This window comes from Pimephales promelas, chromosome 12 (assembly GCF_988280905.1).
Source record: "Pimephales promelas chromosome 12, fPimPro1.hap1.1, whole genome shotgun sequence".
Taxonomy (NCBI): Eukaryota; Metazoa; Chordata; class Actinopteri; order Cypriniformes; family Leuciscidae; genus Pimephales; species Pimephales promelas.
Window position 1 is genome coordinate 28281686 of NC_142780.1, and position 25100 is coordinate 28306785.

The 25100-nt window shown below is 35.8% G+C and overlaps 3 protein-coding genes across 4 annotated transcripts; 1 reads left to right on the top strand and 2 right to left on the bottom strand.

The window, feature by feature from the left end:
• Positions 1 to 2234: 2234 nt before the first annotated feature.
• Positions 2235 to 8147, bottom strand: ebag9 (estrogen receptor binding site associated antigen 9). Its single transcript, XM_039650917.2, has 7 exons — positions 7881 to 8147; positions 7349 to 7445; positions 6952 to 7027; positions 6317 to 6475; positions 5589 to 5696; positions 5381 to 5472; positions 2235 to 3518 (listed from the first exon to the last, which is right to left on the bottom strand). Exons 2-7 carry the CDS (start codon positions 7429 to 7431, stop codon positions 3401 to 3403), a joined length of 636 nt encoding a protein of 211 aa, XP_039506851.1. The 5' UTR covers positions 7432 to 7445; positions 7881 to 8147; the 3' UTR covers positions 2235 to 3400.
• Positions 8148 to 9163: 1016 nt separating this feature from the next.
• Positions 9164 to 22868, top strand: zdhhc3a (zDHHC palmitoyltransferase 3a). Of its 2 annotated transcripts, none has more exons than XM_039650791.2 (7): positions 9164 to 9408; positions 10735 to 11054; positions 12562 to 12686; positions 12789 to 12885; positions 13119 to 13200; positions 14812 to 14942; positions 16926 to 19577. In XM_039650791.2, the coding sequence occupies exons 2-7, from the start codon at positions 10755 to 10757 to the stop codon at positions 17082 to 17084; spliced, it is 894 nt and encodes a 297-aa protein (XP_039506725.2). In that variant the 5' UTR covers positions 9164 to 9408; positions 10735 to 10754; the 3' UTR covers positions 17085 to 19577. The 2 variants fall into 2 exon arrangements, with proteins under 2 accessions (XP_039506725.2, XP_039506724.2); XM_039650790.2 differs by lacking the exon at positions 16926 to 19577 and adding an exon at positions 21169 to 22868 and having other exon boundaries at positions 9165 to 9408.
• A 456-nt stretch (positions 22869 to 23324) lies between these two features.
• On the bottom strand, positions 23325 to 24733 carry tmem42a (transmembrane protein 42a). The gene is made up of 3 exons (XM_039650793.2): positions 24395 to 24733; positions 23989 to 24135; positions 23325 to 23911 (listed from the first exon to the last, which is right to left on the bottom strand). The coding sequence occupies exons 1-3, from the start codon at positions 24566 to 24568 to the stop codon at positions 23768 to 23770; spliced, it is 465 nt and encodes a 154-aa protein (XP_039506727.2). The 5' UTR covers positions 24569 to 24733; the 3' UTR covers positions 23325 to 23767.
• Positions 24734 to 25100: the final 367 nt, after the last annotated feature.

A 25100-nucleotide genomic window follows, 5' to 3' on the forward strand; every position in this document is an offset into this window, starting at 1 on the left:
CCCCCAGAAGAGCTGGAGGAAGTGTCTAGGGAGAGGGAAGTCTGGGCATCTCTGCTTAGACTGCTGCCCCCGCGACCCGGCCCCGGATGAGCGGAAGAAGATGGTATGGTATGGTATAAATATAATAGAAATGTCCATAACCCAAGAATGAAAGTGATGTTATGTTCCGGAGAAAAAGGTTTAATTCCCAGAAAAGTGAGTTAAAGTGAGTCTTAATCTCCGGGATTAGTTTTAATCCTAGATTAACGCTGTTTAATTCTTTGCTGTTCACAAGATTAAGTTTCTTTAGAAAGCTAGTTGGTTATAAAGCAACATTTTAACAAACCAAAATGTTATGTCTATATGCCATATAGCATTTCCAATATTGTGTTTAATAGCATTATATATTTTTATATTAATCAAATAATTTTGCCAACTAATGTCATAACTACAGCATTTTGTGTGTACACACACACACACACACACACATTTTTTTATTTTTTCCCCCCTTGATTGGAAATGACAGACATTATTCTGTATACAATTAATGGTTTACGTTTCATGCATCATGTCTCCTATTTCATTTTATGATGGGTTTTAATATTTGCATGAAATTAGTTTGAAAAACAAAAATATAAAAATGAATCAAAATAAAACATAAATAAGGTTAAGACGTTTTAAGACAGTTGTACTATGACCTTAATATAACAAGAAGTAAAATAATAATTATAAAATAATAAAAAGAAAATTGACATAAAGTGCTCTCACTTGACAAAACAACCATAAAGAGGTTATAAACTGTCATTTGTTTTAAGATAAATCCTGTAGGCAGCGACAGACCTGCCCAAGACCCAAACACACACACACACACACACACACACTGGTGGTTCACTATCTTTGAGGGGACTCTCTATAGATGTAATAATTTTTATTCTGTACAAACTGTTCTAACACTAACCCTACCTAAACCTACCCATTACAGAAAATATTTTTACATTTAAAAATTTTAAATAATATAATAATAATAATAATAATAATAAAGATTTATAACTTTTCTCAATACCATAATTTAGGTCCCCACTGTCTGTGACACAAGTCCACAAGAGTCTGTGCATTCAGGTAAGTCCCCAACGGGATAGAAAAACACAACAAACACTTTAAACTGTATATTATATCCTCTTACGCTAACCCTACCCATCACAGAAAACTTTTTTAAGCATTTTTACATTTTCAAAAAAGATAATTCTTAATGATTTACATGCTGTTTTGGGGATATGAAGGTTATTATCTTGGAGACAAAAACAATGTCCCAACAACAAGGTCAACATTTATTACTAAATGGTGGTGACATTTGGTCCCCATAATGGAGAATCCAAAGACGCAAACAAATATAATATAGATGTATAATATGTATACATTGTATGTGATATGTATAATATAAAATGTATGGAGTATAGAAACCTAAGCACTGCTACATTCAGAAGCTGAGACGTGGAACCCTGGGCTGCCTGAAGAAGAACACACAGTAAATCTGTTACCAGATGGGACTTGACTGTTGCATAACATGCAGCCCCACATGCATGAAGTGTCAAGACTGAGGAAACGCTTGCTGTTCTCAGCCCATTTAGACACTATACAGATAGCTTTTGGATATGTTCCAGACTAAGAAATGAGGAAATCCAATGTATGTATTGAAAAAGATAACAGTGTTAATATGCTCATCTCTCAATGCAGTGGGATGCATTTTTACTGCATAAAATCTTCAAACGCTGTTTATATACATTTTATTTAATGAGCATGATCCAGAAGTCTTGATTACAAAGACAAAGTCGTGGGAAATCCAAGACAGTGTGATGAAGATGCGCATAGCTGCAGAAGACAGCATGTAATGTATAATTCAGTCATAGTTTATTTTCCTCTCTTTGTGTAAGTGGGTCAGGCTGTTGGAGGATTGGTCGACCGGGGGCGTCGCTGAGGCAGATGGGATTATGACATCACTTTCTCAGAGCTGGAATATTCCACCCATCCGGACAATGCGTCTGACCTTGAATAGCCTATCATAAATGATGACAGCTTCATGATGCTGTTTACAGTTTAACAGTCTGCGGACAAACAGAACAAATCAAGTCTTCTATTGCGGCATGATTATGTAAAAAAAAAAAAACATCTTTACCACAGCACAATGAGAATGTTTCGTTGTAGAAGTAATGAGATTCAGAAACCCTTCGAATACTATTAAACCACTGAACATTGAACAGACTTCCAAAGGTTTATTAAAGCTAAGGCTGGACAATGCAAAATTGTAAAAACAAATTAAAAAGACATGAGGGGGAAGCATAAATGATAAAAAAAAAAATTGATTTTATTCAGTTTTTCATGGTTTATCTGTACCTGTGGCTCTCATGGCTTCACGCTCCTTAATAATCATAGCATGCAGAGTTTAATTTCAGCTCACCATCATCATCCTCATTGTGTCAAAAAACATGATCAATTTATATATTTTTAAGAAATGGGAAATTCTTTAATAGTTAAAGACACAAAGTTGTCCCCATGGTGAAATCCCTTAAAATGTTAATTTGTGAATGTTTATCTCAGCTAATGGTCTTCTCAGTAACAGTCTCTTACTAAAGATAAAAGATGGTACTTAAAAATTTCAGCGTTTCCATGACGACCAACCCACATCCGCTCTCATCGAGTCTCAGTACACACTGTACATCTCTGTTCTCCATTCCCACTGACAATTATTAACTATACAGAGATGACCCAAATCATTTTTGTCTTCATAAAGATCAAAATATAAGGTCTTTAAGGATTATTTACAATTAAGAGCACGATAATCAGGTAAACTGAACGGTAGAAGATTAGATAGCCAGCTAAATAGAATGTGAAGAGCAGGAACTCAAGGTTGCATAAAATTGTTGATTTTTTTTTTTTTAAATACTGAGATCACCAATTTCTGGTGAGGTCCAGTGTTTAAAGCAGTTACAAGACGTTGATGAAGAAAAACAGGTGGGGGAAAAAAGCACCAAAAAAAAAAAAAGAAAAAAAAAAGCAGCAAAATATAAAAACCAAAAAGAACGGAATTCCTTATCTAAAATTATTCTGGGAAAAAATCGTTCAAGTATTATAAATACTGACAGAAAAAAACAATTTTTTTTCTTTCATCAAGTGCACAGTAAGAACAGTCATAACTGAAAGAGAAGTTTTTTTGTGCTGATTTCTGTCCAATGCAACAAAAAAAAAAACACAAAAGGACACAAACACACACAAAAAAACAAAAAAAATATCCCAAGATGGACTAAAAAAAAAAAATCCCAAAGTGTTGAAGACAGAAGTGCAGAGGGCAGGATAAAACAAGGTCAAATGTAATATGAACAGTTGTTTGGCTGTTGTTTTGAGTGTCCCATGCGCTGTATTAATGTTATGAAAGTTTGACAGCGATCTTCTGCTCTTTTTTCATCATTCTCTGTGCCTCTTTCTCCATTTTCTTCCTCTGTTGCTCCATGGACCGTCTCTCTCTCTCAGCCAACTTCTGCTGCCTGAGTTCAGGATAGACAGAGACAGATGTTAACTCACATGTTGACATGTTCATTTCAGTGAAATTGAGGGGGGGGGGAACTCTCAACGATCATGACTTTTCAAATATGATGTGATACATGATTTATCAAAGTAAAGCTTAATCAAGGACTGACACAATGCAGTGCAGATTGAATTCATCTGTGTTTGTACAATGACACCTAGTGGACAAAAACAAACAGAAAGCCACCCGACTTTCCTCAGCGTGAATTATGTGTAATTGCCAGGCACACACATAACCTGCTCAGCTGATTTCTAAAGAACTGAAACTTAGACATGTGCGATATACAGTAATACCAATACAAAGCCAAAACACATGTGCAAAATGACAGAATGAGTAAAGGAGACCACTGAATGAAAACGCACATTCACTCTCGGACAGCAGATGGCGCTAAAGGAAAAATATTTAAATCTTTTAAACAGCCATTTTTGAATTCACTCTGGTGTTATCACAGCACCAAATACTTAAATATGTAATAGTTAAAGACTTAAAGGTGCTATATGTATTTTTTTTAGCGGCCTCTATCTGTGATGTTTCAGATTGCAACCAATTTTTACAAGCGCGCTCTTGCACTTGCTCGAACACAAGAGGGAGCACTCATGGTACACGGTAAAAAATTTGGAGTAGGATTTACTTGAAAAAACCTTGCTAAACTATCTCACTCAGAAAATGCTAGTAAATTTACAAAGATTTTCCAAGTAAAAACCTAAACATATTTATCAGTAGCTTTAATTAGAAATCTTTAAGTTAACTTTACTTGGAATATGGAATTAAGTAAACTTTACAAAAAATAAGTAATTTTAACTCGGCTTGTAAAAGGTTGATTAATACCGATTTCCTTTGCCTTTGTATTACATTTCACTAAAACAAGAATCTTGAATTTTATTAGTCATTTATAGTATGTGCTTTACTTAGATCATCTAAGTAATTTATATATACTGTGCATCATGTCAGACATTAAGCCTCATGTGAATGCAAACACCTCAATACTTGGTAGGCAATACACAATGGCGGTAACATTTGATGGGTCGTTTTTGTGTTTGAATGTGTCATTTTGAGCAAAAAATTTACTCGAAATGTCACAAAATGGCAATTTACTAATACTGACAACAAAAATCTATGATAAAACAGTGTAAATACAGCTGGAAACCAGTGAAAAATGAGCCTCATTGATTATTCAAGGTCCAGTGCATGATGGGAACCCCAGTATCAGAAAAGTTGAGTAATTTTTACTTAATTTTATTGAGTTGATATTTACACTTTCATTTATACTCGCTTGAATTAAGTACTGATATGGAATTTAGTTAGTTTTTTAAATTCTTGCCTGAACTAACTTTTTCAAGTAAATTACATTGTTTTTTTTACTAGTATTTACTTCACCAAAAAAACAACATTTTTTACAGTGCACTGCACATGACAAACGACAGCCGTCAGACCGGAAGTCATTCATTTCCAATGCAGAGTCGTACGGGAGCTGCGGGGAGTTCCAATCATCTGCGTATGCGGAAAATTCGGATCGGATTTGAGCTTTGGATCCGTTGAAATGTCTGAACTTCTGTGGCTATACCGTATGCGAGTGAATTTAATAAAGAATTCGGTCTCGTATTCTGTCCTAACACACTGCACCTTCTAAGTCAGGTGGCTGTAAATGCGCAAAAAACTGTTTCCATTGCAGTTTTGCGAAATATTCCTTTTTTCAAACAGCCTTTTTTGCGATAAACGAGGGTTTTTGCGAAATTGACGCGTTACCATTGTGCGCATTTTAAATTCGCAATTTGAAGGGTAATGGAAACGCGGCTATTGTCTGCTGGTAATGCACCTTACCTTAGCACTTCTTCTGCATCCCATGATGCCTCTGCCTCATCCTCCCAGGCATTGGTGTTCTCCTGCCAGGTGTCCATGTCCCCCAGCTCTGCCTGCAGCCCACAACAAATAAAATGCGATGTGCGTTGATGGAGTTGGTTGCAGTCAGATAAAGAATTATTCTGGTCTCACAATAACTGTGTTAACATTGTTACTTTGTATTACTCACAGAGGGCTGGATGAAGGACATGTCCTGAGTGGCGGCTAGTCGGCTGGAGAAACCCGAGGAGCTTTCTGGCATAGAGAAATTCAGAGGTTCCCTTTTCTTCAAGACAATCTGGAAAAAGAGCACAAAAATACTGCATTATCAATAATACAGTATAGACACATTTTGGGGTGTGTAAAATATTTTTAAAGAAATATTGTATGTTCACTAAGGCTGCATTTATCTGATTATTACAGAAAAACAATTGTTTTCTACTTTTCTACAGTCTACTTAAAATTGTATTTATTTATACATTCCTCTGGACTCCATGATGAATAGTAAGTTCAAAAGCACCACATTTATTTGAAATTTAAATCTTTTGTAATATTATAAAAGTATATACATTTTTTTTCTTCACATTTTCAAACAGTAGTGTATATATTACACAAAAATGGGATTGAGATGGTCAGCACTACCACTGCGCCAGGCCTACAACATTTCATCACTGTTAGTCACAAAACCACAAGATTTTCTTGAATTTATAAACTATAAAAGTCTATTTCAACAGGTTTTAATTTTCCCTTTACCTAACTAATAAAACAACAAATATTTAAACAATTGTATGTATGATCCTTATAGTTTTAGAGAGAAAGCAAGAGAAAGACATTTGCTAGGACAGAAAAGAAAATGTATGGCAATGAAATGGCAGCAGATGTAGCAGGAAATGAAGCAGGCCCAAATATTGAACCTACTTTTTGTGTTTTCCTGATAGTGGGAGTCATGTCTTTGAAATAGTCCGGCTCTTCGTCTTCAGCTTCATTCTGTGGAGGTGGAACTATCCCGTTACCACCTTCGATTTTGATGCTCGTGGGAGCTTCCTCATCCCATGAGCTCCACTCCTCAATCTCTGGCTATTTTAATCATACAACAAACAAATTAAGTTAAGTGACATGTGAAGGCCAAGAATGGCAAACCATCCTTGGAATTTGTCCTCTGCATTTAACCCATTCAAGTGCCCACCCATTAGGAGTAGTGAGTAGTGAACAGAAACACTGAAAACCATGGACACACAACAAGAGCAGTGGGTAGACATTTTGCTGGGGTTTGTTTTTTTAGTTTTTTTTGTTTTTTTGCTGAGTGACTTTTTTGATCGCTGTAATTTAGGAATAATATTACATGGGTGTTTGAATCGAGATTGCAATCTTTCAACGATAAATTTTACAGCTCTAAAAATAAACAAGCACATTTTTTTTAATGTTTTTGGAAAAACTATGAAGTACTATATATTAAATGAATTACTATATATTAAAAACGATAATTTTTTTTGTAACAATGTAAAAGTCTTCACGATCACTTTTAATCGCTTTACAAGCAATTTTTCTCTGACCTGCTTTGGTGAAGAATAATCAACTGTGGTCGGGAGGGTGATCTGATCTCCACTCAGTTTGCGTGACCTTCCAGTCCTACATTAACAAACGACAACAGTCAAAACACAGTGTAGCAGAGTAAACTCATTCCCACAGAGTAAGAAACACACTCTAGATCCTCGTTCAGATTGACAATCTACAAGATAAATGTGCAAACAATTCAACAAAATAAATTAAGGTTACACTTTTTTTAAGGTGTCCGTCTTACGGTGTGATTATATATTTAAGTAGTGAGTAATAATTTCTATTAGGGTACAGTTTAGAGTTAGTTGTATGAAATTATGCACAATTAATAGTACAGTAACTAAATGTAAAAATGACACCATAAAATAAAGTGTTAGCGAAATTTGTACCCACCTGCAAATCAGTCTTTTCAAGAATGAAAGGATATATGCCAAGCAGGTGCATATTTTAAAAAGTCGAAACTGTGTAATGGCCATGTTATGAGTGATATCTGAAGAGAAATCGAGAGCACAGAGGGAAAGGGGATGTATTAATGCATAATTTCAAAGTAGAAACATATTTCAAGACATACAACATTAGCAATCCAGACATATGGATTATATGATGGTACTGAAAGAATTCATGACTAAGTCCTTGGACACATGTTATTTGCAGGATTGGCAAATATTCTTTTCTGAGGTTTATAAACTAATATGATCCATGCATTATATCATGCAATTTTTTCACCTATTATTTTGTTATATTGACCTTAAACAGCAACAATCAAGAAAGCAAGTGAACTGCAATAGCAATTGCTAATGTTAGCTATAGCCAGCTAACTGAACAACTATGTTGCCTAACGAGGTTACTTCGCTTTAGTTTACATTCACATGTCTTGTATGGGTAAATTAATTATAAAATGGTGAAGCTCCATCTAGTTACTCACCCGTCAGTTTAATTAAAGAGAGTTGATATAGGTAGAATCATAGCACGGGGCTAGCAGTCTGATGCAAATACAACACTTGATCTGTGCAGATGGCACGAACAGGGAGATTAGTGTGTTTCGGCAAAGAAAGAGTTTAGGAGAGCAGAACCATCATGAATAGCGGCTGTCAAGACGGTCAATCTCATCCATATTACTCTGATGCAGGCAGCCATCGTCTCTTCATTGTACCACCTCACGTCACACCAACAGGGAACTGGTCTAGTGGAGTCCGTGTCATGGGTTGCCAGGTTGGTCGTACAAAATAAATGCCCTGGGTTAAAAAACCATGGTAAAACCACAGTCTGTAATGTATGTAATATAAATAAACTTGTAATATATATTTTTTTGTGTGTCAGCAAATGACGAAAACACCCAATATGTTGTTGCATTTGTTTTTGCATAAGAAAAAAAAATACACACCTGTTCATCCAGATTCTGTATTTGTACCCCAGTAATTTTGTATTGTATATTGTATTTTAAATATTAAATAAAATTACATATTCAAATAAAATAATCTGTACGGTTTTATCAAAAAATATAATTTTGTTTAACAACCTGGTTTAGAATGCAACCTGGCAACCCGCATGTCAGGCTCTTTTGCGCAAATTCTAAGGGACGCTTTAAATTTTCAGCCATAAAAGTCCATGCTTGAAAATTGTCTTTTTTTCTTTCTAATAAATAAATAAATAGATCTATCTATCTATAGTATATATTAGCATCAGTTCTAAATTAGCGATTAAATTGAACTAAATTGATTGATTTATTTATGTTATAAACACACAATCAAACTATGTTTTTCATGACACTTATGCTTATGGGGCTGTTTGTGTTTCACCAAAACAATGCAATGCATTATCAACGGCCCACATAATATACTCAATATATTGAGTCGATTTAATATACAGAAATTTAATAAGAGGCTAGAATGGCTACCAGCATGCGCGGCGGTTTCTCTGGCGTTACCGCGAGGAATCTGTTACTTTTCTCTCCGCTGTAAAAGACGAACCAATCACAGTCGTTTATGATGACTTAAAGGGCTACAATAAAAAGTAATTTTACAATACGTTATGGAGATTAAATGCATTTGTGTATCTGATTCAATTGTTACGCGGGTCAATGGGACATTCTTCGTTCAGAGCCTCGAAGCGCCCTCTACTAAAAGAACTCAAGTTTCACTATCCTTGGCAACGCCTAGCAGTCTAATGATTTATTGTCTGGAAGTGGTTTCCATTTCGGATCGTGGTCCAGTTGCGCCTCCAGTGTAAGCTAGGGAGGTGTGGCTATCAGTTTCTCCAGTGAAGGGAGGAGCTGGCACCGCATAAAAATGCAGCATTTCACTAGCCTCTGTACATTAATCGGGTAAACCACTTTTTACTGTGTTAAAACTAATCTGGAACATGTTCCCCTGTTAGTATGATCCATGCATCATTGGATCTTCTCGGCCTTGGTTGGGCGAGCAAACGCGAGGAGCACCAATGTCGCCAAATATGTGAGTATCGCCATGGCCAGGTAACGCAGGTTTCTACACACAGCTGGCTGAATTATTTCAGTGTTATTCAATCAATATCGTGTTATTATTATCTATCATGAATATTCCATTGAGATCTAATTAAATGATCAACAGTGCGCTTGGATGCTTTATATGTTATTGCTGATGTGTCTTGGCAGTTGGCACAGTCAGTGCGTAATTTACGCCATTGTGGAACTAGGTCCTGTTTCGGCTGCTTTGGCTTGTTAAACCAGATTTTTGGCTGTTTATTGATGTTGATTTTGAAACGCACAATGATAATGCTAAATAATGTATGCCACTCTTGAACGGTGCTTGACTGTCTCTCCTCATTATGGACTCAAGTAGATAGGAATGTCATCAGTAGGCATAAAAGTTGGTTGTAGTATTGATTTCTGGGCCATAACAGGGGGAAAAAAGACTGAGACTACCACAGTGTGTCCTCTACTGACATTGTTGGTTCTGCTCAAGTGACTTTATCAGTGAGACTGCAGCTCCCATACTGCTGTGTCCACAAAATATGACCTTCTGTGTCTCCTAAACCAGTGGATCTCAAGCTTCTTGACTCCCAAGTCCACAATTATCAAAGACAATAGTTAATTAAATAACTACACAAATTATATCTGGTTCTTCAGCTCTAAAACTGCTTGTTTTCTAACTTTATTTACAGAAGCTAGTGGAAATATATTAAAGCAATTAAATGAAACATTACAAAAAAAAATCTAATTATTAATTTCCAGAATTAGGGCCTAAATGTTAATTTGGTAAATGACTCCAGGGTTTTGTTTTACTTTTACACTAATTTGGACTTTTCTAGTAATTTGTGATGAGATGGTTTTAAAATTATTTCCACTCCAGTAAATGTTTTAGCGCTTGACATGACTAGAACAATTTTATCAATTAAAATCATCCATCCATCTATCATTTTATTAATTTGAATCTTCCATGTCTAGAAATCACACTTTTTATATATGAGGTTGGTTATGAGGTTATCCAAGACTGGGAATGCTGGTTCTTACATAAAAATGACAGTTGTTGAGTCAGTGAATGATTTAAATAAGAAATAGGCCTATCATTTCTTTTAGATGTTCGTTTAAGCTTATTTTAATGCTTGTTTTGTCTTATTTAAAATAATTATAATTCATCTTGCTGTTGCTTTGGACGTTTTCTCTGATCCACTGTCCTCACACGTCTATACTTCTGCTAACATTTTGTATTTGTGAACTAGAAATAGACTGTGAACAAACTGCTATGAAATTCGACCGTTTAATCCAACTTTGACTCCTTTTTCCCCATCATCCCCGACAGGATGGCCTCTCTGTGGTAGGATGAGAAGTCCAGTGCCGCGCTTTAGGGACGTCGAGAGGCAGGCCGGTGGCCAGCATCCCGCACAGTGTCTTCCTCCCTGTCATGAGCGACAGAACAACATGTGGTTTATCAGAGATGCCTGCGGCATCGTTTGTGCGATCATCACCTGGTTTCTTGTCTTCTTTGCTGAGTTTGTCGTGCTGTTCCTCATGCTGATTCCATCGAATAACCTCACCTACAGCCTGGTGAACGGCACCCTGTTCAATAGCCTGGCCTTCCTCGCCTTGGCGTCTCATTTCAGAGCCATGTGCACAGACCCGGTGGGTTTTACTTAAAGCAATAAATGCATGCTTTCATGGTGCCTTTGGGTTGGGGAGACAACATCCCCATTATGAGGGAATTTTATACAATATATAGGGGGAATTATAGCACTGTATATCACATATTAGTAAAAATAATATAATTTAATTTATACTTTTAATTAACACTTAATATGTGTGTTATTATTATTGGTTTAATAATAATTAAAATGTTAATTATAATATTAAAATATTAAAAAACAACATAACATTAATGTTTATGGTAAGGGTGTTTCCGACAGCAGTAGACCAATCACAACAGACTAGCGACAGGCTGACCAATCAGAGCAGCTTATGCTTTCTAGAAGGTGGATTTTTTAAAAAAAAAGAAACAAATTAAAACAGTGCATTCAGATGCCTTGTCCAAATACCCACACTTGGCCACTTGAAATTCTTGAAGTATGTTAGTAACATACTCACTACTGAACAGACGAGTAGAAGTTTATTTAAAAGTATAAAGTATTGCAAATATGATAAATAAAAGCTCTGTATGACTAAAAAGTGTGTCCCATCGAGTAATCAAAGGTTCTATACACACTTGCAGACAAGTGGTCAAGTGTAAAGACCGCAAGTGTGGGTATTTGGACAAGACAACACAAAGAGTGAAAAAATGCTGCAACAATGTAAATTATGAGAAAAAATATATTTTTTGAACATTAATTCATCTCAACATGGCGTAAACAGAATTATGTTTGCGTAAACAGAATTATTAACATGTAAATGAGCATAAAAGGGGCCCACAACATCCCCTTTTACAACCTAGAAATAACATAGACATTCATTTAAATTCAGACGGTGCCAACTTTACACAGCAGAATAAAAATATCGGGCATAAATGTCATCACTGTAGCATGTTTGCTATTTAAAGGGACAGTTCACCCAAAAACTCCCCCTCATGTTGTTCCAAACCCGTAAGACTTTCGTGCATTTTCGAAACACAAATAAAGATCTTTTTGATGAAATCTGAGAGCTTTATGTCCCTCTTTAGACGGCTACACAACTGACACTTCAAGAAGTTCATGAAGAACTGGTAAAACTAATCCATAACAATTGAGTGGTTTAGTCCAAAATTTTCCTAAGAGACTCGACAACTTTACATGATGAACAGATTAAATTTAGGATTTTATGCACTCTACAAGAACCAGTGAGGTTCATTCTTGTATCACTTCAGACTATTTATACTAGACTACTTATGGATTAGTTTTACGATCTCTTTATTTATTTTGTAGCTTCAAAGTGTCAGTTGTGTAGGTTGTCTATGGCGGGACAGAAAGCTCTCAGATTTCATCTACATTTGTTTTCTAAAGAACTTAAAAACAAAAGACTTACGGGTTTGGAACGACATGAGGGTGAGTTAATAATGACAGAACTTTCCTTTTTGAACGAACTAACCCTATAAGAGATTTTTGTTATGTCTGCCCCCGTCTCCCCTAACTCACGTAACTGAAGTTGCCTTATGGTTTCTTAGGGAGCCGTGCCGAAGGGCAACGCCACTAAGGAGTACATCGAGAGCCTGCAGCTGAAGCCAGGTCAGGTGGTTTACAAATGTCCCAAGTGCAGCAGTATCAAGCCGGATCGAGCTCACCACTGCAGGTGAGAGAGGAACATATGGAGACATATAGACGCATAATCACAGGGTCAGCCATGTTTTTTAACTCTTTTCTCTCTCCAACCTTTCTTTCAAACTCATTTTAGTGTTTGCAAGCGCTGTGTACGGAAGATGGATCATCATTGCCCTTGGGTGAACAATTGTGTTGGGGAAAATAACCAGAAGTATTTTGTGCTTTTCACAGTAAGTTTCAAAAAAAGTCTCATCCTGCACACTTCTATAAATACGTTTTACAAGTGTTGCAAAGATTCAGAAGTATATCTTGGATTCTCTGATGTAAGATGTGAATTACTCCCCTGTGTTAATATGAATTTGATTGTAATCATTTCACTAAGGATTCAATTTCATATTTCATTCAGATTCTTTGAGAGCAGCACTAAAAAAACATCTAATGTTGATTCTGATGTGTTTTCCAGATGTACATTTGCCTGATTTCTCTGCATACCTTGGTCATGGTGGTCTTTCATTTTCTCTACTGCTTTGAAGATGACTGGACAAGTGAGTGAGAAAATCAGGCTATTGTTAGCAAGACCGATAACTTGACCCCCAGTGACCTCTAGATGACAGGGTCAGATGACAAGCATGCAATTTAGAATGTTGTCTACTGGGAAAAAAGAAGTCCAACATTTGCAGAAGTCCAACCAGTACTTCTTAAAGCAACAGTACACCCAAATATCAAAGTTCTGTCATTTAATCACCCTCATTCCAAAGTTACATATGTCTTTCCAGTACATTGTGATTAATATGCTGGAAATTTTTATATTCACTTATAATGTAAATAACAGTTTTAATATCCAAAAAGGATGCAAAAGCACCATAAATGTATAATAAAAGTAGACCATAGTCTGTGTGCTTGGGGAAGTGCTGCTATGCCGGCCAATCAATATCATTTAGATGAAATGTAATGCCACTTCTATTGGTAATAAATGAGTGGTCAAAGGGCAGATAATGAAGAAGAGGAAGTTGTATACATGTAAAGTTGAAAGCTAGATTCAAACTCCGATTGCACAGATGAGCGCCATAGCTCGATGTGTTCGAGGACGTGTGCTAGCCTTACTACCACCGCCCCAGTGACACTTTTATGACATTTTAATTTAAAATCCTGTGTTTAACATTAAAGGGGTCGTGAACTGGCTTTTTAAATTTTATTATAATGTTGTCTGAGGTCAACTTATGATGTTCGCTTGGTTTTTACATTAAAAACCATCAAAATGAGTAAGTAATAGGCTATTTTCTACCCTAGTTTTGAGCTTAGCTCAAAAACACTCGGTTTGTATAGGCGTCTCGCATTGAAGACTTGGAAGTAAACGCCCACTGCTGTGAGTGGATAACAGTCTTGCAAATTAAGAGTTTCACTCTCAATCCATTTTGTCATTACAAGGTAGCTAGGTCTATGTTATTTAGCTATGCGGTGGGCGGGGCTAAACCGGCCGTGTTGAAGTAGGCGTTGGTCTTCTTCTGCGGGGGTGGTGTTTTATCCTCTTTGACGTCATAGTTCCCCACTTTGAAAAACAAGTCGTTTGCTGAGCCTGGTGTCAATAAAAGCTTTTATTGGACTAACAAGGACGTTTTCAGTTCTGAAACTTACAGGTTATTCTTATAATATGATGACCTCTTAGATGTCAAAAGCTCAAGGAAAATTTAATTTCTCAGTTCATCACCCCTGTAATTTTACTTTATTCAGAGATGCAACTCGTCCGAACCACACAGTTATGTTACCCTAAAACACTCTCAATTAAACTAATATAAACTCTCTTTGCAGAACCTGACTTACAGAAAATGCTCTTAGAATAGCTTTTGATTTGCTTTCTTACAGATAAGATCCACATTATCAGAGAAATCCCTAAATGCCAAAGAGTGTAATCAGTGTTTTCAAACAGGTCAGCTGAATGTTGCTAACCAAGCTTAGCTAAAAGATGTTCTGTTTAGATTCTTCCAACCGTGTTTTGTCCCAGTTTGCACATGCAAATCTAGATGCCCGCTAACCCTCCTTTTTTTTTCTTCTTCTAGTTACAAATAATTTATAGATGTGTTACTAAATTGTATAGCTTGTGTTAATGGCGCGTGTGTGTGTGTGTGTGTGTGTTCCCTCTCCCCTCTTGACCCAAGAGTGCAGTTCCTTCTCCCCTCCAGCCACTGTCATCCTCCTCATCCTCCTGTGCTTTGAGGCCCTCCTCTTCCTCATCTTCACCTCTGTGATGTTTGGCACCCAAATCCATTCCATCTGCACAGATGAGACGGTAAGAGAACGCTTCCTTTAGGCAGTGGGCGAATGTGGTGGAGGTAGTGCTGCTTTTGGCCTGATATGCGCTGTTATTTTTAGGTTAATGTGTGGACAGTTGTATCTAAAATGCTATTGTGCTTGAAGTGAAATGTAACACATATAAAAGAAAGAAATAAGTAGGTCATTGTGTATTGAATAGATAACATGCATTCATGCTGGCTAATTTTCATGTACCGTACCTTGCTAGTAGAGTTGCACGATTCTGGATAAATTGAGAATCATGAATTTATTTTGTTTAAAATAGAGATTAGGGTTCTGAATAGACAACTAAACAAAATAGTTACTAGAGGTTCTGACAAAAAGATATGATCATCTAGGAATAAAATCACTTGGATGCTTTAATCATTTAATGATTAATCGTGCAGCTTTATTTGCTAGTTATTATTAAAATATACTGTATATTGGTGACATGTGATATTGACATCTGACATGAGTTCAAATGGTCCAGTGCTGTAGGCAACATTCTTGCACAACACATGATCTTGTGAATTTCTAACAGCTGACCTGGAAAACAAAACCCATATTCCTGTGCTAAAGATGCAACGAGATCCTTAAAAACTTATTCTAAGGAGATTGCTATTTCACACTGCCATTAGATTCTCTTTGATGGACTACATGTATAAACTGTTCACTAGATGCCTTTGATAAATGCAGGTGTTTAGCATCTGCTCAGAATAGCATACTATCATACTATTTGTAGGGTACTATTTCTGCAGTGTATATACTCTACCGTTCAATCTTTGTAATGCTTTTATTCTGCAAGGGTGCTTTAAATTAGTCAAAATGACAGTAAAGACATTAGCATTAATTAGAACGTTTTGTTTTTTTTAATTTGAAAATTGTGTGAAAAAGAATCCTGGAAAAATTTAACATGGTTTCCACAAAAAATATTAAGCACTACAACTGATTTCACCATCGATAATACAGTTTCTTGAGCACCAAATCAGTATATTAGAATGCTATCTGGTGGATCATGTGACACTTAAAAGGGATAATTCACTCTAAAGTGAACAATTAACTCATAAATTAATTACCCTGGTGTTGTTCTAATGCTGAATTCCCTTCTTTCTTTTATGGACCACAAAAAAAAAAAAAAAAAAAAAAAAGTCACGCTCGCTCTCGTACATATAATAGTGACCTGCATCCAGCTTTGTTCTGTTATAGGCCAGGAGCCATGTCCACTCCTCAGGATGTTTTCTGCTACCTTTTTTCACTATTATTTCCTAGTATCTTATATGTTGGGCCATCACAAGTTGATAATGACCACCCCCAACTCTGCCCCGTTTGGTCTCAGGGGCCAAAAAACACCCTTTTTGAGAAAGAATTTTTTTTTTTTTTTTTTGATTAAACAACATAAAAAAAAAACATAACAAAATCATACATACCCCAAACGTTTGAATGGTAGTGTATATTGTGTGCAGTAAGCAAATTTTCCACAATCCAATGCATTCAACTTGACCTTCCTTTCGCAGATTGAGGAATGAACTAAAATGATTGCATATATTTATAGAAAAAGAAATTATAAAAATATTTCCAAGAATAATACTATATGTGAACCATCATCCCAAAATGCAATGCACTTAATTTGACCTTTTTTTTCCTAGTGTGACAAATAAACCTGAAGTAATATCAGATGTACTTTTTAACCTTCTCAACTGCCTTCAATCCTAATTTGATTTGAATGTTGAGTTAAGGCATTTTACTAAAAAATGTATTAAAAATGTTTCAAATGCATCTTTTTATAAAATAAGTATGCTAGTATTTTATTCTGAACATAAACTTATTGGCATGATTTTTCATTATGAAAATCACTATATTATCTAATCTAAGATGAAAATATGGTTACAGTTCTGTTTTATGGAATGGGTCAGTTGTTCTTTTCCTCTTTTGTTTTGTAATATTCACACACTCTGAAGTCTCGGTTATCTCTTGTTTTTAGGGCATAGAGCAGTTGAAAAAGGAAGAGAGAAGATGGGCTAAAAAAACAAAATGGATGAACATGAAGGCGGTATTCGGACACCCCTTCTCGATAGCATGGTTTAGCCCGTTTTCCACACCCGAACACGGGAAAGCCGACCCCTACCAGTATGTGGTCTGAGCTCAGGAAGCTTTAAGCTAGAGACTCGAGTGCACTTGGACTGCCCTTAAAGAGCGTCTTTTAATTAATCCGGACTTGAGCGGAGCATTTACCAGTGAGACTAAATCACCTTCATCTTCCTTTTTTTCTTCAGGGAACAAATCATTGCATATCCAGTCATTCTTGCCTCTTATTTATTTGAATTAACAGAAAGTGGAAGCTTCATGTCATACTCTCAAGCATCTCTGCCTAGCTACACTGAAATAAAGATGAATGATGTGCAGATTATAGAAGACAATTTATGCTAATATAATCACTATTGTAATCTCTTCCGAATGTTGCTAAAATGATAACCTACTTTCTGAAAAACCTTCATTTAATTCCTTATACCCATCTATGATATAAAACCATGTTTTTTCCCGGTTAACGGTATAAGAGCACTGACAACCATTCACTAAAAAGGATTATAATTCTTATTGCTACAAGACATTTTACACCAAGGATAGTAATAACCATAACGATATTAATAACCATTGTAATCAGGGCTTGACCTTAACTTTTTTTTTCTCGCCGGCCACCGTGGCTGGAGGTTTTCCAAAGTTATTAGCCACTCAACATTTTCACTGGCTGCAATTTTGACATCGATTCCATAGGTAAAACTTCCATATAGATATTATATCATAATTTGACAGCAGGTACATTAGGCTGCTGTCACTTTAAGACCTGACACACGGATCCATTATACTGTTACACATGCATGTCTTTATCAACGGTTTAGGTTTATTTAAAACATAACTGTTTACGTGAATACTCACCAAGACTGGCATTTTTTGACATTATTTTGTGTCTATTTGACAGTTTAAGCGCAATAAGAAGCAGAAAAAAACTCAATTTAGTAGTGAGAGACGGCTTTATGTGCGGGCACTTTGAGTGTGAGCCCAAAATCTGGGGGAATGAGTAAAATTATGCGCAATATGAGCCAGCCCACACCAAAATTCAAGCCCTGTAACAGCAATAATATTCATCCAGAGCAAACGAAAGGAGTGAGTTAGGGGAGGCGGGTTTGTGTATCTATTCTGCGAAAATTAGTGTTGAAAGCATTTCAGTATCGATATGCATCAAAAAATATATATTTTTGACAACACTACATTGCACTTGGTTTATTATTTCAGATGCCTTTTTAAAAGACTGCAATTAAAAAAAAAATGTATTCATTATGTAAAATTCAAACCACCAAAGTGAAATAGAGTTCATATCAAGCCCTGATTGTGATACTAGGAGAATAGGCAAGTCCACACCACAACTACGGTATCATTATCATGACATAGAGGAACAATATCGTTGGAATCACTTTCAGAATTATTAATTTTTTCCAAGTGATGAATTATAACAGCAGTGACAGCCAATCAGAAACCACATGACTTTAAGCAGCTCAAAAATGTAGCGGCATATGACATATGTGCACTTATAATAAACAGAATTATCATTTGTTGCTGTGGGTGCTAATATAATTATTGTTGTGGTTCTTGGTGTGATCAGGCCTTAAAGCAGTAGTTCAAAAATGAAAATTGGACTTGAAGATGAACTATAGTCTTTTGAGTTTGTATGGAATAACATGAGATCACAGCATAACATTTTTAGGTGAACTATCTCTTGAGTATGGGTTATGGACTTTGGCTTTATGAAAAAAATATAGGAAATTTAATAGGGGTGTAAATATTTGTTCTGACAAAGCTTAGATTCTAAATGATCCTTTACTAAATGATGTAGTCATGACATCTGATCTCAATTTGGTTCGATTACTTTTGATTTTTTTGTTTAGAACTACTCGAAACGCTAATAAAATAAATGTAACCAAAGGTACGGTTCATACCGAGTTAAAAAATTGACAAAGTCATCCACCAGTTTTTGCATTCACATGTATGTACCACAGAATTGAACACGTAGATTGGATATTGTTAAATAAAAAATTCTATAATGAGTGCAGTATCAGATCATTGTTACACCCCTAAACTATCAATAAAAAATAAAAAATAATTCCATCTCAATAATTATTTTATAAATGTACAAACTCTGCATTGAGATATTATGAGTACTTTTGCTGTTATACATAACAATTAAAGTGATAACAGCACTTACCATTACAGAACAGAATTGCTGATTTACTTGGTATGTTGCCATAAACATGGTTTGCAGAAATGTATAAGAAAGGAACAGGCTTAAGAAATTGTGGGAATCTGACCATAAGATCAACTACATTTATATACAGTATATGAAAATATTTTATATCTTTTAAGGCTTATTACATGAAAGATAAATTGTGTTTTTGACAACTTTATTGATTTACCATTGTTGCCATTGTTTTGGTTAATTGCATATATTTTACATTTTATAAATATACATTTTTTGTTATGATGAACGGATGATATGTGCTTGAACTTTTAAGTATGAAAAAGACAATCATTCTGTTCTTCTTTGTCAAATGGTGAATTAAAAACATGAAACACTTGGTCATTAGTGCTGCTTTGTAATCACTTTTAAAGTGTCTGACATTGAATTTCTTAAATGCACAACCATCTGAAAAGTCGTATTACAGGAAATTCAACAGCTGAAATTCTATTCGCATTGCAAAATCCTTGTGTTGTAATCTCTCAAAGGCTCTAAATGTTTTCAAATGTGCTTGATCTGTATCTTTCTGTCCACTTCCTCTCTGTCTTTACCACTAACCTAGTTTCCCCAAAACAGTCTTAGTAAATTTATTTTATTCTTTCGTGTTGTCTTATGAATGGTTCCTTTGCTCAGAAATGTCCAGCCTTTGTGGTTTGGGGAATTAAAATGAATCTAAAAACAACTAATTACGTTTAGTATTAAATCAGGCTGATGTCCCTGTTTGATTGGTGTGATGGAGGTAAGCTTGATTGCTATCGATATATAGGCCGTTCAAACACATTCGATGTGCCTTTTGCCTGATCGCATGCTATAAAAAATAGATACATGCTGTGAAGGCATGCTGCATGCTTCATGTGTTCTTGATTTTTTTTTTTTTTTTTTTCATAAAGTGACAGTTGCACCATTTCTTCCAATTGGGTTATCTCTTATTGAAGATTAAAGGGATACTCCACTTTTTTGGAAATTGGCTTATTTTACAACTCCCCCAGAGTTAAACTGTTGAGTTTTACCGTTTTTGAATCCATTCAGCCGATCTCCGGTTCTGGCGGTACCACTTTTAGCGTAGCTTAGCATACATCATTGAAGTGGACAAGACCATTAGCATTTATCAAAAACGTTTACCAAAGAGTTTCGATATTTTTCCTATTTAAAACTTAAATTTTCTGTTGTTACATTGTGCACTTAGACCGACGGAAAATGTAAAGTTGCGAATTTCTGGGCTGATATGGCTAGAACTATACTCTGATTCATAATAATCAAGAAACTTTACTGCCGTACCATGAGTGCAGCAGGCGCAATGACTACACAAACTTAGTCCCGGCCACGTTGAAAGTTAACAAGGTAGGGACTATTTTCAGGTGCTGCGTCATATTGCGCCTGCTGCACTCACTCATGGTACGGCAGTAAAGTTTCTTGATTATTACGCAGGAATGAGATTATTAGCCATATCAGCCTAGAAAATCACAACTTTACATTTTCTGTCGGTCTTAGTGCACGATGTAACTAAAGACTTAAGTTTTAAATTGGAAAAATATCGTAACACTTTGGTCATTTTTTTTTTTTTTTTGAGAAATGCTAATGGTCTTGTCCACTTTTATGATGTATGCTAAGCTATGCTAAAAGTGGTACCGCCAGAACCGGAGATCGACTGAATGGATTCAAAAACGGTAAAACTCAACAGTTTTACGCTGGGGGAGTAACCCCAAAAAAGGTGGAGTATCCCTTTAAACACGCAGGTGCATGAATAAAATAAATCACTTCCCATTCTTTTTTTCTTTTAACCATGGTGGTAACCATTTGCTTTCCTTTTCCGTTCACGTAATGTAATGTATGTTTTTTGGCACTATGGATGTTGTTTTCCATGCATATGTGGATTATAATTCACGAATATAACAGACACAGAATCACAGATGTGTTGTTTTTTTTCTTTTTGCAGGGTATTGAAAAGTTGAAGCGTGAAGACCCTACATGGGAGAAGACTTCACCCTGGGAAGCTATAAAGTCAGCTTTCGGAGGTCCTCTTTCTGTGGCCTGGTTGAGCCCTTTCACAGATCTCTCGTGCCAGAAAGATGATTCTGCTCCTCTTCCCATGTTCCCACAGGGTGAGATCATTGAGGAGGATGTGATTGAAATTCCTCTGGAGCCTAATTCGATGTAAATGTGTTTGCTGCTTAATTCCTAATGACTGAAACGGCACAATTGGACCTGCAAAGAGACTACTGTGAATATTTGAATTTTACTTCCTTTTTTAACCTCTGGAAACCGCATTTATGTACTGTACCAATGTGCCTTAAAACAGTATTTACAACCAAAAATACATCTCACTCTCCTAAAGAGAAACTTGTGTCATGCATAGAGAGATGTGACTCTGTCATTAGTTTATTAACATGTACTTCATTATAAGCAGTTCCTGGAGCAGTAAAAACAAAAAATGGCTAAACACTAAGCTTTAAATTGTTTTAACCACAAATTATTGGTCAGGAAATTGGCAAGATTTAACTTAAAATGCAGGAAAAACTTTTTGAGTTTTTGGCAGAATATGGGAAGTTGTGTGTGGAGTGATGGGTCACGATGAAACACGAGTCACATGGTGATGCTCCAGAGCAGTGTCTTCGACAATCTGCTGAGAAATCTAATAATAAATACCACTGTGAAGAAAGAGGTGTCATGGTGTGGGGAGCCTTTTTAGCTGCTGGTATTGGTGATCTGCTTCACTGTGAAAAGTCATTTAATGCTTTGGAGAACAGGAGAGTATTGCAGAAAGGCTTGCTTCTCACAACTGAAAAGTTATCTAAAGCGAAATGATTAGATGTTATTTTCGACACTGCGCTTGCCCAAATTGCGAAGATAACCAAGAAGTGGTTTGAGAACAAGTTCATCAGGCTCATGTTTTGGCCTTGTCAGAATCCAGATTTAAACCCTATGGTGAATATTTGGTCTCACATTACACTCAAATGAACTGGGAGACCTTTTTAACTACTCATGAAATGCTTGAAGTCATGAACTTCGAGTGAACAACACACACTCTTCTTCCTGTAAAAAGCTGTCTGTAAGTTTGCTCACATGGCAGAGGGGAAGGCTATTGCTACTCATTTGCAGTGTTTGTGCAATTCTTGCTAATTTCCTGACCAGTGATTTGTTTGTGATTTAAAATGGTTAAGACCGATAAAAGACCACTAAATATTTTGCCATTTTTTTTGTTGGACCTTTATTCTTTGCCTAGGAGTTTATCTTTTTTAGTTTTGGTTAAAAAGAAAAAGAAATGTATTCAGTAACTGGAAGAGATCTTTTTTTCCTATAGGACCTTTTTAAGATATAATATCACAGTTAAAACTATAAAATCTCTAAAGTGTCCTTAATGTACTACAAGACTCTTAAAATGGCCTGACATTGAAAAAGGCATAAACCCATGACTATGCAAGTTCTGGTGCAGTATTTGATAATATAAAATGATGGTGCTTATTTGTAGACCTGTTAAGACTTTTCCATAATTGTCAAAAGCACATATCAGATTTACCATCCCAGGATCTGATTGATATATTGCTTATTTTTATTGTTGTTCTATGTCATATCTGTCTTTTTCATTGTATTTACGACCTTTAAAAAAATAAAATACTTGTACATCTTTTTCCATTACAGGCTCGTTGTTTGTTATGCTATTGTTTTGGATTTTTTTTCCATTACCTGATATTTCTCATTGGTTGACTAGGTAGTATCAAGTCAATTTTCAGATGTGATTTCAGAGCAGAATACATTGTAATGGCCAGCTGTGCTCAACAGATGCTGCCTTTGTGGTTGGGTTTAAAATAGAGTCCAGGTCAGTGGTTTACTCAAAATGACACACAACAGAAGAACTTTTCATTTTAAAATACATGTGGATTTTTTTTTAAACCACATTTTGCTTATCAGGTGCTATTTAATCCAAATATAATTTGTATGAGGTAAAACAGTGTAATGTATTATTATTAAAATATATACAAAAATGAATATATCTGAGTGTGCCTGTTCACTATTTGGAGTGCAAGTTTAAATAGGTTTTAGTTTAGAAGACTTTAAAAAGTTACAAACATTACGTTTAACAGTAAAACAAAATAAGATCCACAGCTGTATTTGGTCAAATATACAGCAAAAATAAACACATAAATAATAAAAATAGCGTTTGTGTATCAGCATCACACAGTATGACATACATATTTAATGTAGTAGTTACCAAGAGTATAAATTAATATATTATAAACGTGCATAATGTGCCCTTGACGGCTGAAGTATGCATTCACCTACTTGATTGAGGTAGGTAGGCACAAAGTGAGACACATTTCAAGGCTTTGATCGTGTCAATATTAACATTACCATGATGCACATCATGATGCACAATAATAAATTAACTACAAAGATTGTATAAAACAATCCCATGACAGAAATAAAAGTGCATAATTCTTATTAGCTCAATAGCTTTACATGGTTTAAGTTACACACCATCTGACTTGATTGATTTGACTTCAAGCATTGGATAAGGCAATGTTTGTGTTGTTCTGTCACTCATATTTTTTTTCCACATTTTCCTGTGGAGACTGAGGAGTCGATCCATGCAAGACCAGAAGCCCTGTCAGGGTCAAGATGATACCAACCCACCACAGCGTGGCATGTGTTTCGCCAAAGATCACATGTCCAAGGAAAGCCTGGGAAAAAGGCAATGAATTTTAAAAGAGTAAGTAACTAGTTTCTAATATGAACTTGAGGGTTTGAGCAATCTTACAGAGAAGATAAAATTTGAGGCAGTGGTGGTCACAGTGGCCCGGGCAGAGGAAGACGAGTGTCGGAGGGCTTTGGCGAAGAAGGTCCACATTACAGCATTGCAGGTGAACAAAAGACCACCACAAAGCAGCCGCAGAGGTATGTGTAACTGCGATTAATGACAACATTAAAATGACATTATGTTCATTGTTCATTTAAGGCAAGCTACTACAGTCAAAATCTGTTTTTAATGCATCTGATCTGTCAATTTTGAGATTTTGGCTTTTCATTAAATGTTTTTTTCAGACTAAACTCAAGATGTATGGTGATATCTATTAGTAATTTTCTTTTACCCTATTCACCTGAGGTGTCTTGCCTTACACACACATATATTTATTTCTAATATAAGATATATACACACGTCTTACCCAGTCACAAGCTGTGGTATCAACTCCTGTAGTGTTTCCCTGCCCATCTATCCGGATCAGCACTGTTTCACACACACCTTTAAGATAATCAGCACCCAAAGACAACTTAGCAGAAGATGATGCTAAAGCTGCCAAAAACCCGGCGATCAACGCATAAAACACCCCAGGAAACATAATTCCAGCTCCTACTGCCTCACCTAGACTTGACTATGGTAACACCACTACTTTATCATCTGGAGACATAAAACATACAATTTTAAGACATAAAATTAAAATGATAATGAAACTTCCCACTGTGCATCACAGAAATATATCGAACAGGTAGAGTGACACTTAGCGTGAATCACGTGGTCAAATGGGCGGGACTTAATAAAATAAAAACATAGTTGACCTAAATAAAAACGTCGTATTTAACATCTTCACCCCGTGTAATTGCTTTTTAATGTTGAAGTGTCATTACTTGTGTGAAAACTGTTACCTAGACCTTCAAGTCTTTCTTGTGATGCGTGTTACTTTCCTCAATGCTGTTCATAATGGACCAATCACATGTGATCACTGCATAATTAGTTTGTCAGAATAGCTTTTTTGGATTTCTATTTAGCTATTAAAATCTATACATCTAATTGATTATACAGTTTACAATGTCTCCAATAGGAGGGAAAACACTCTGTAATATAAACGGGGTTCAGTGGAGACTTCGGCTTTC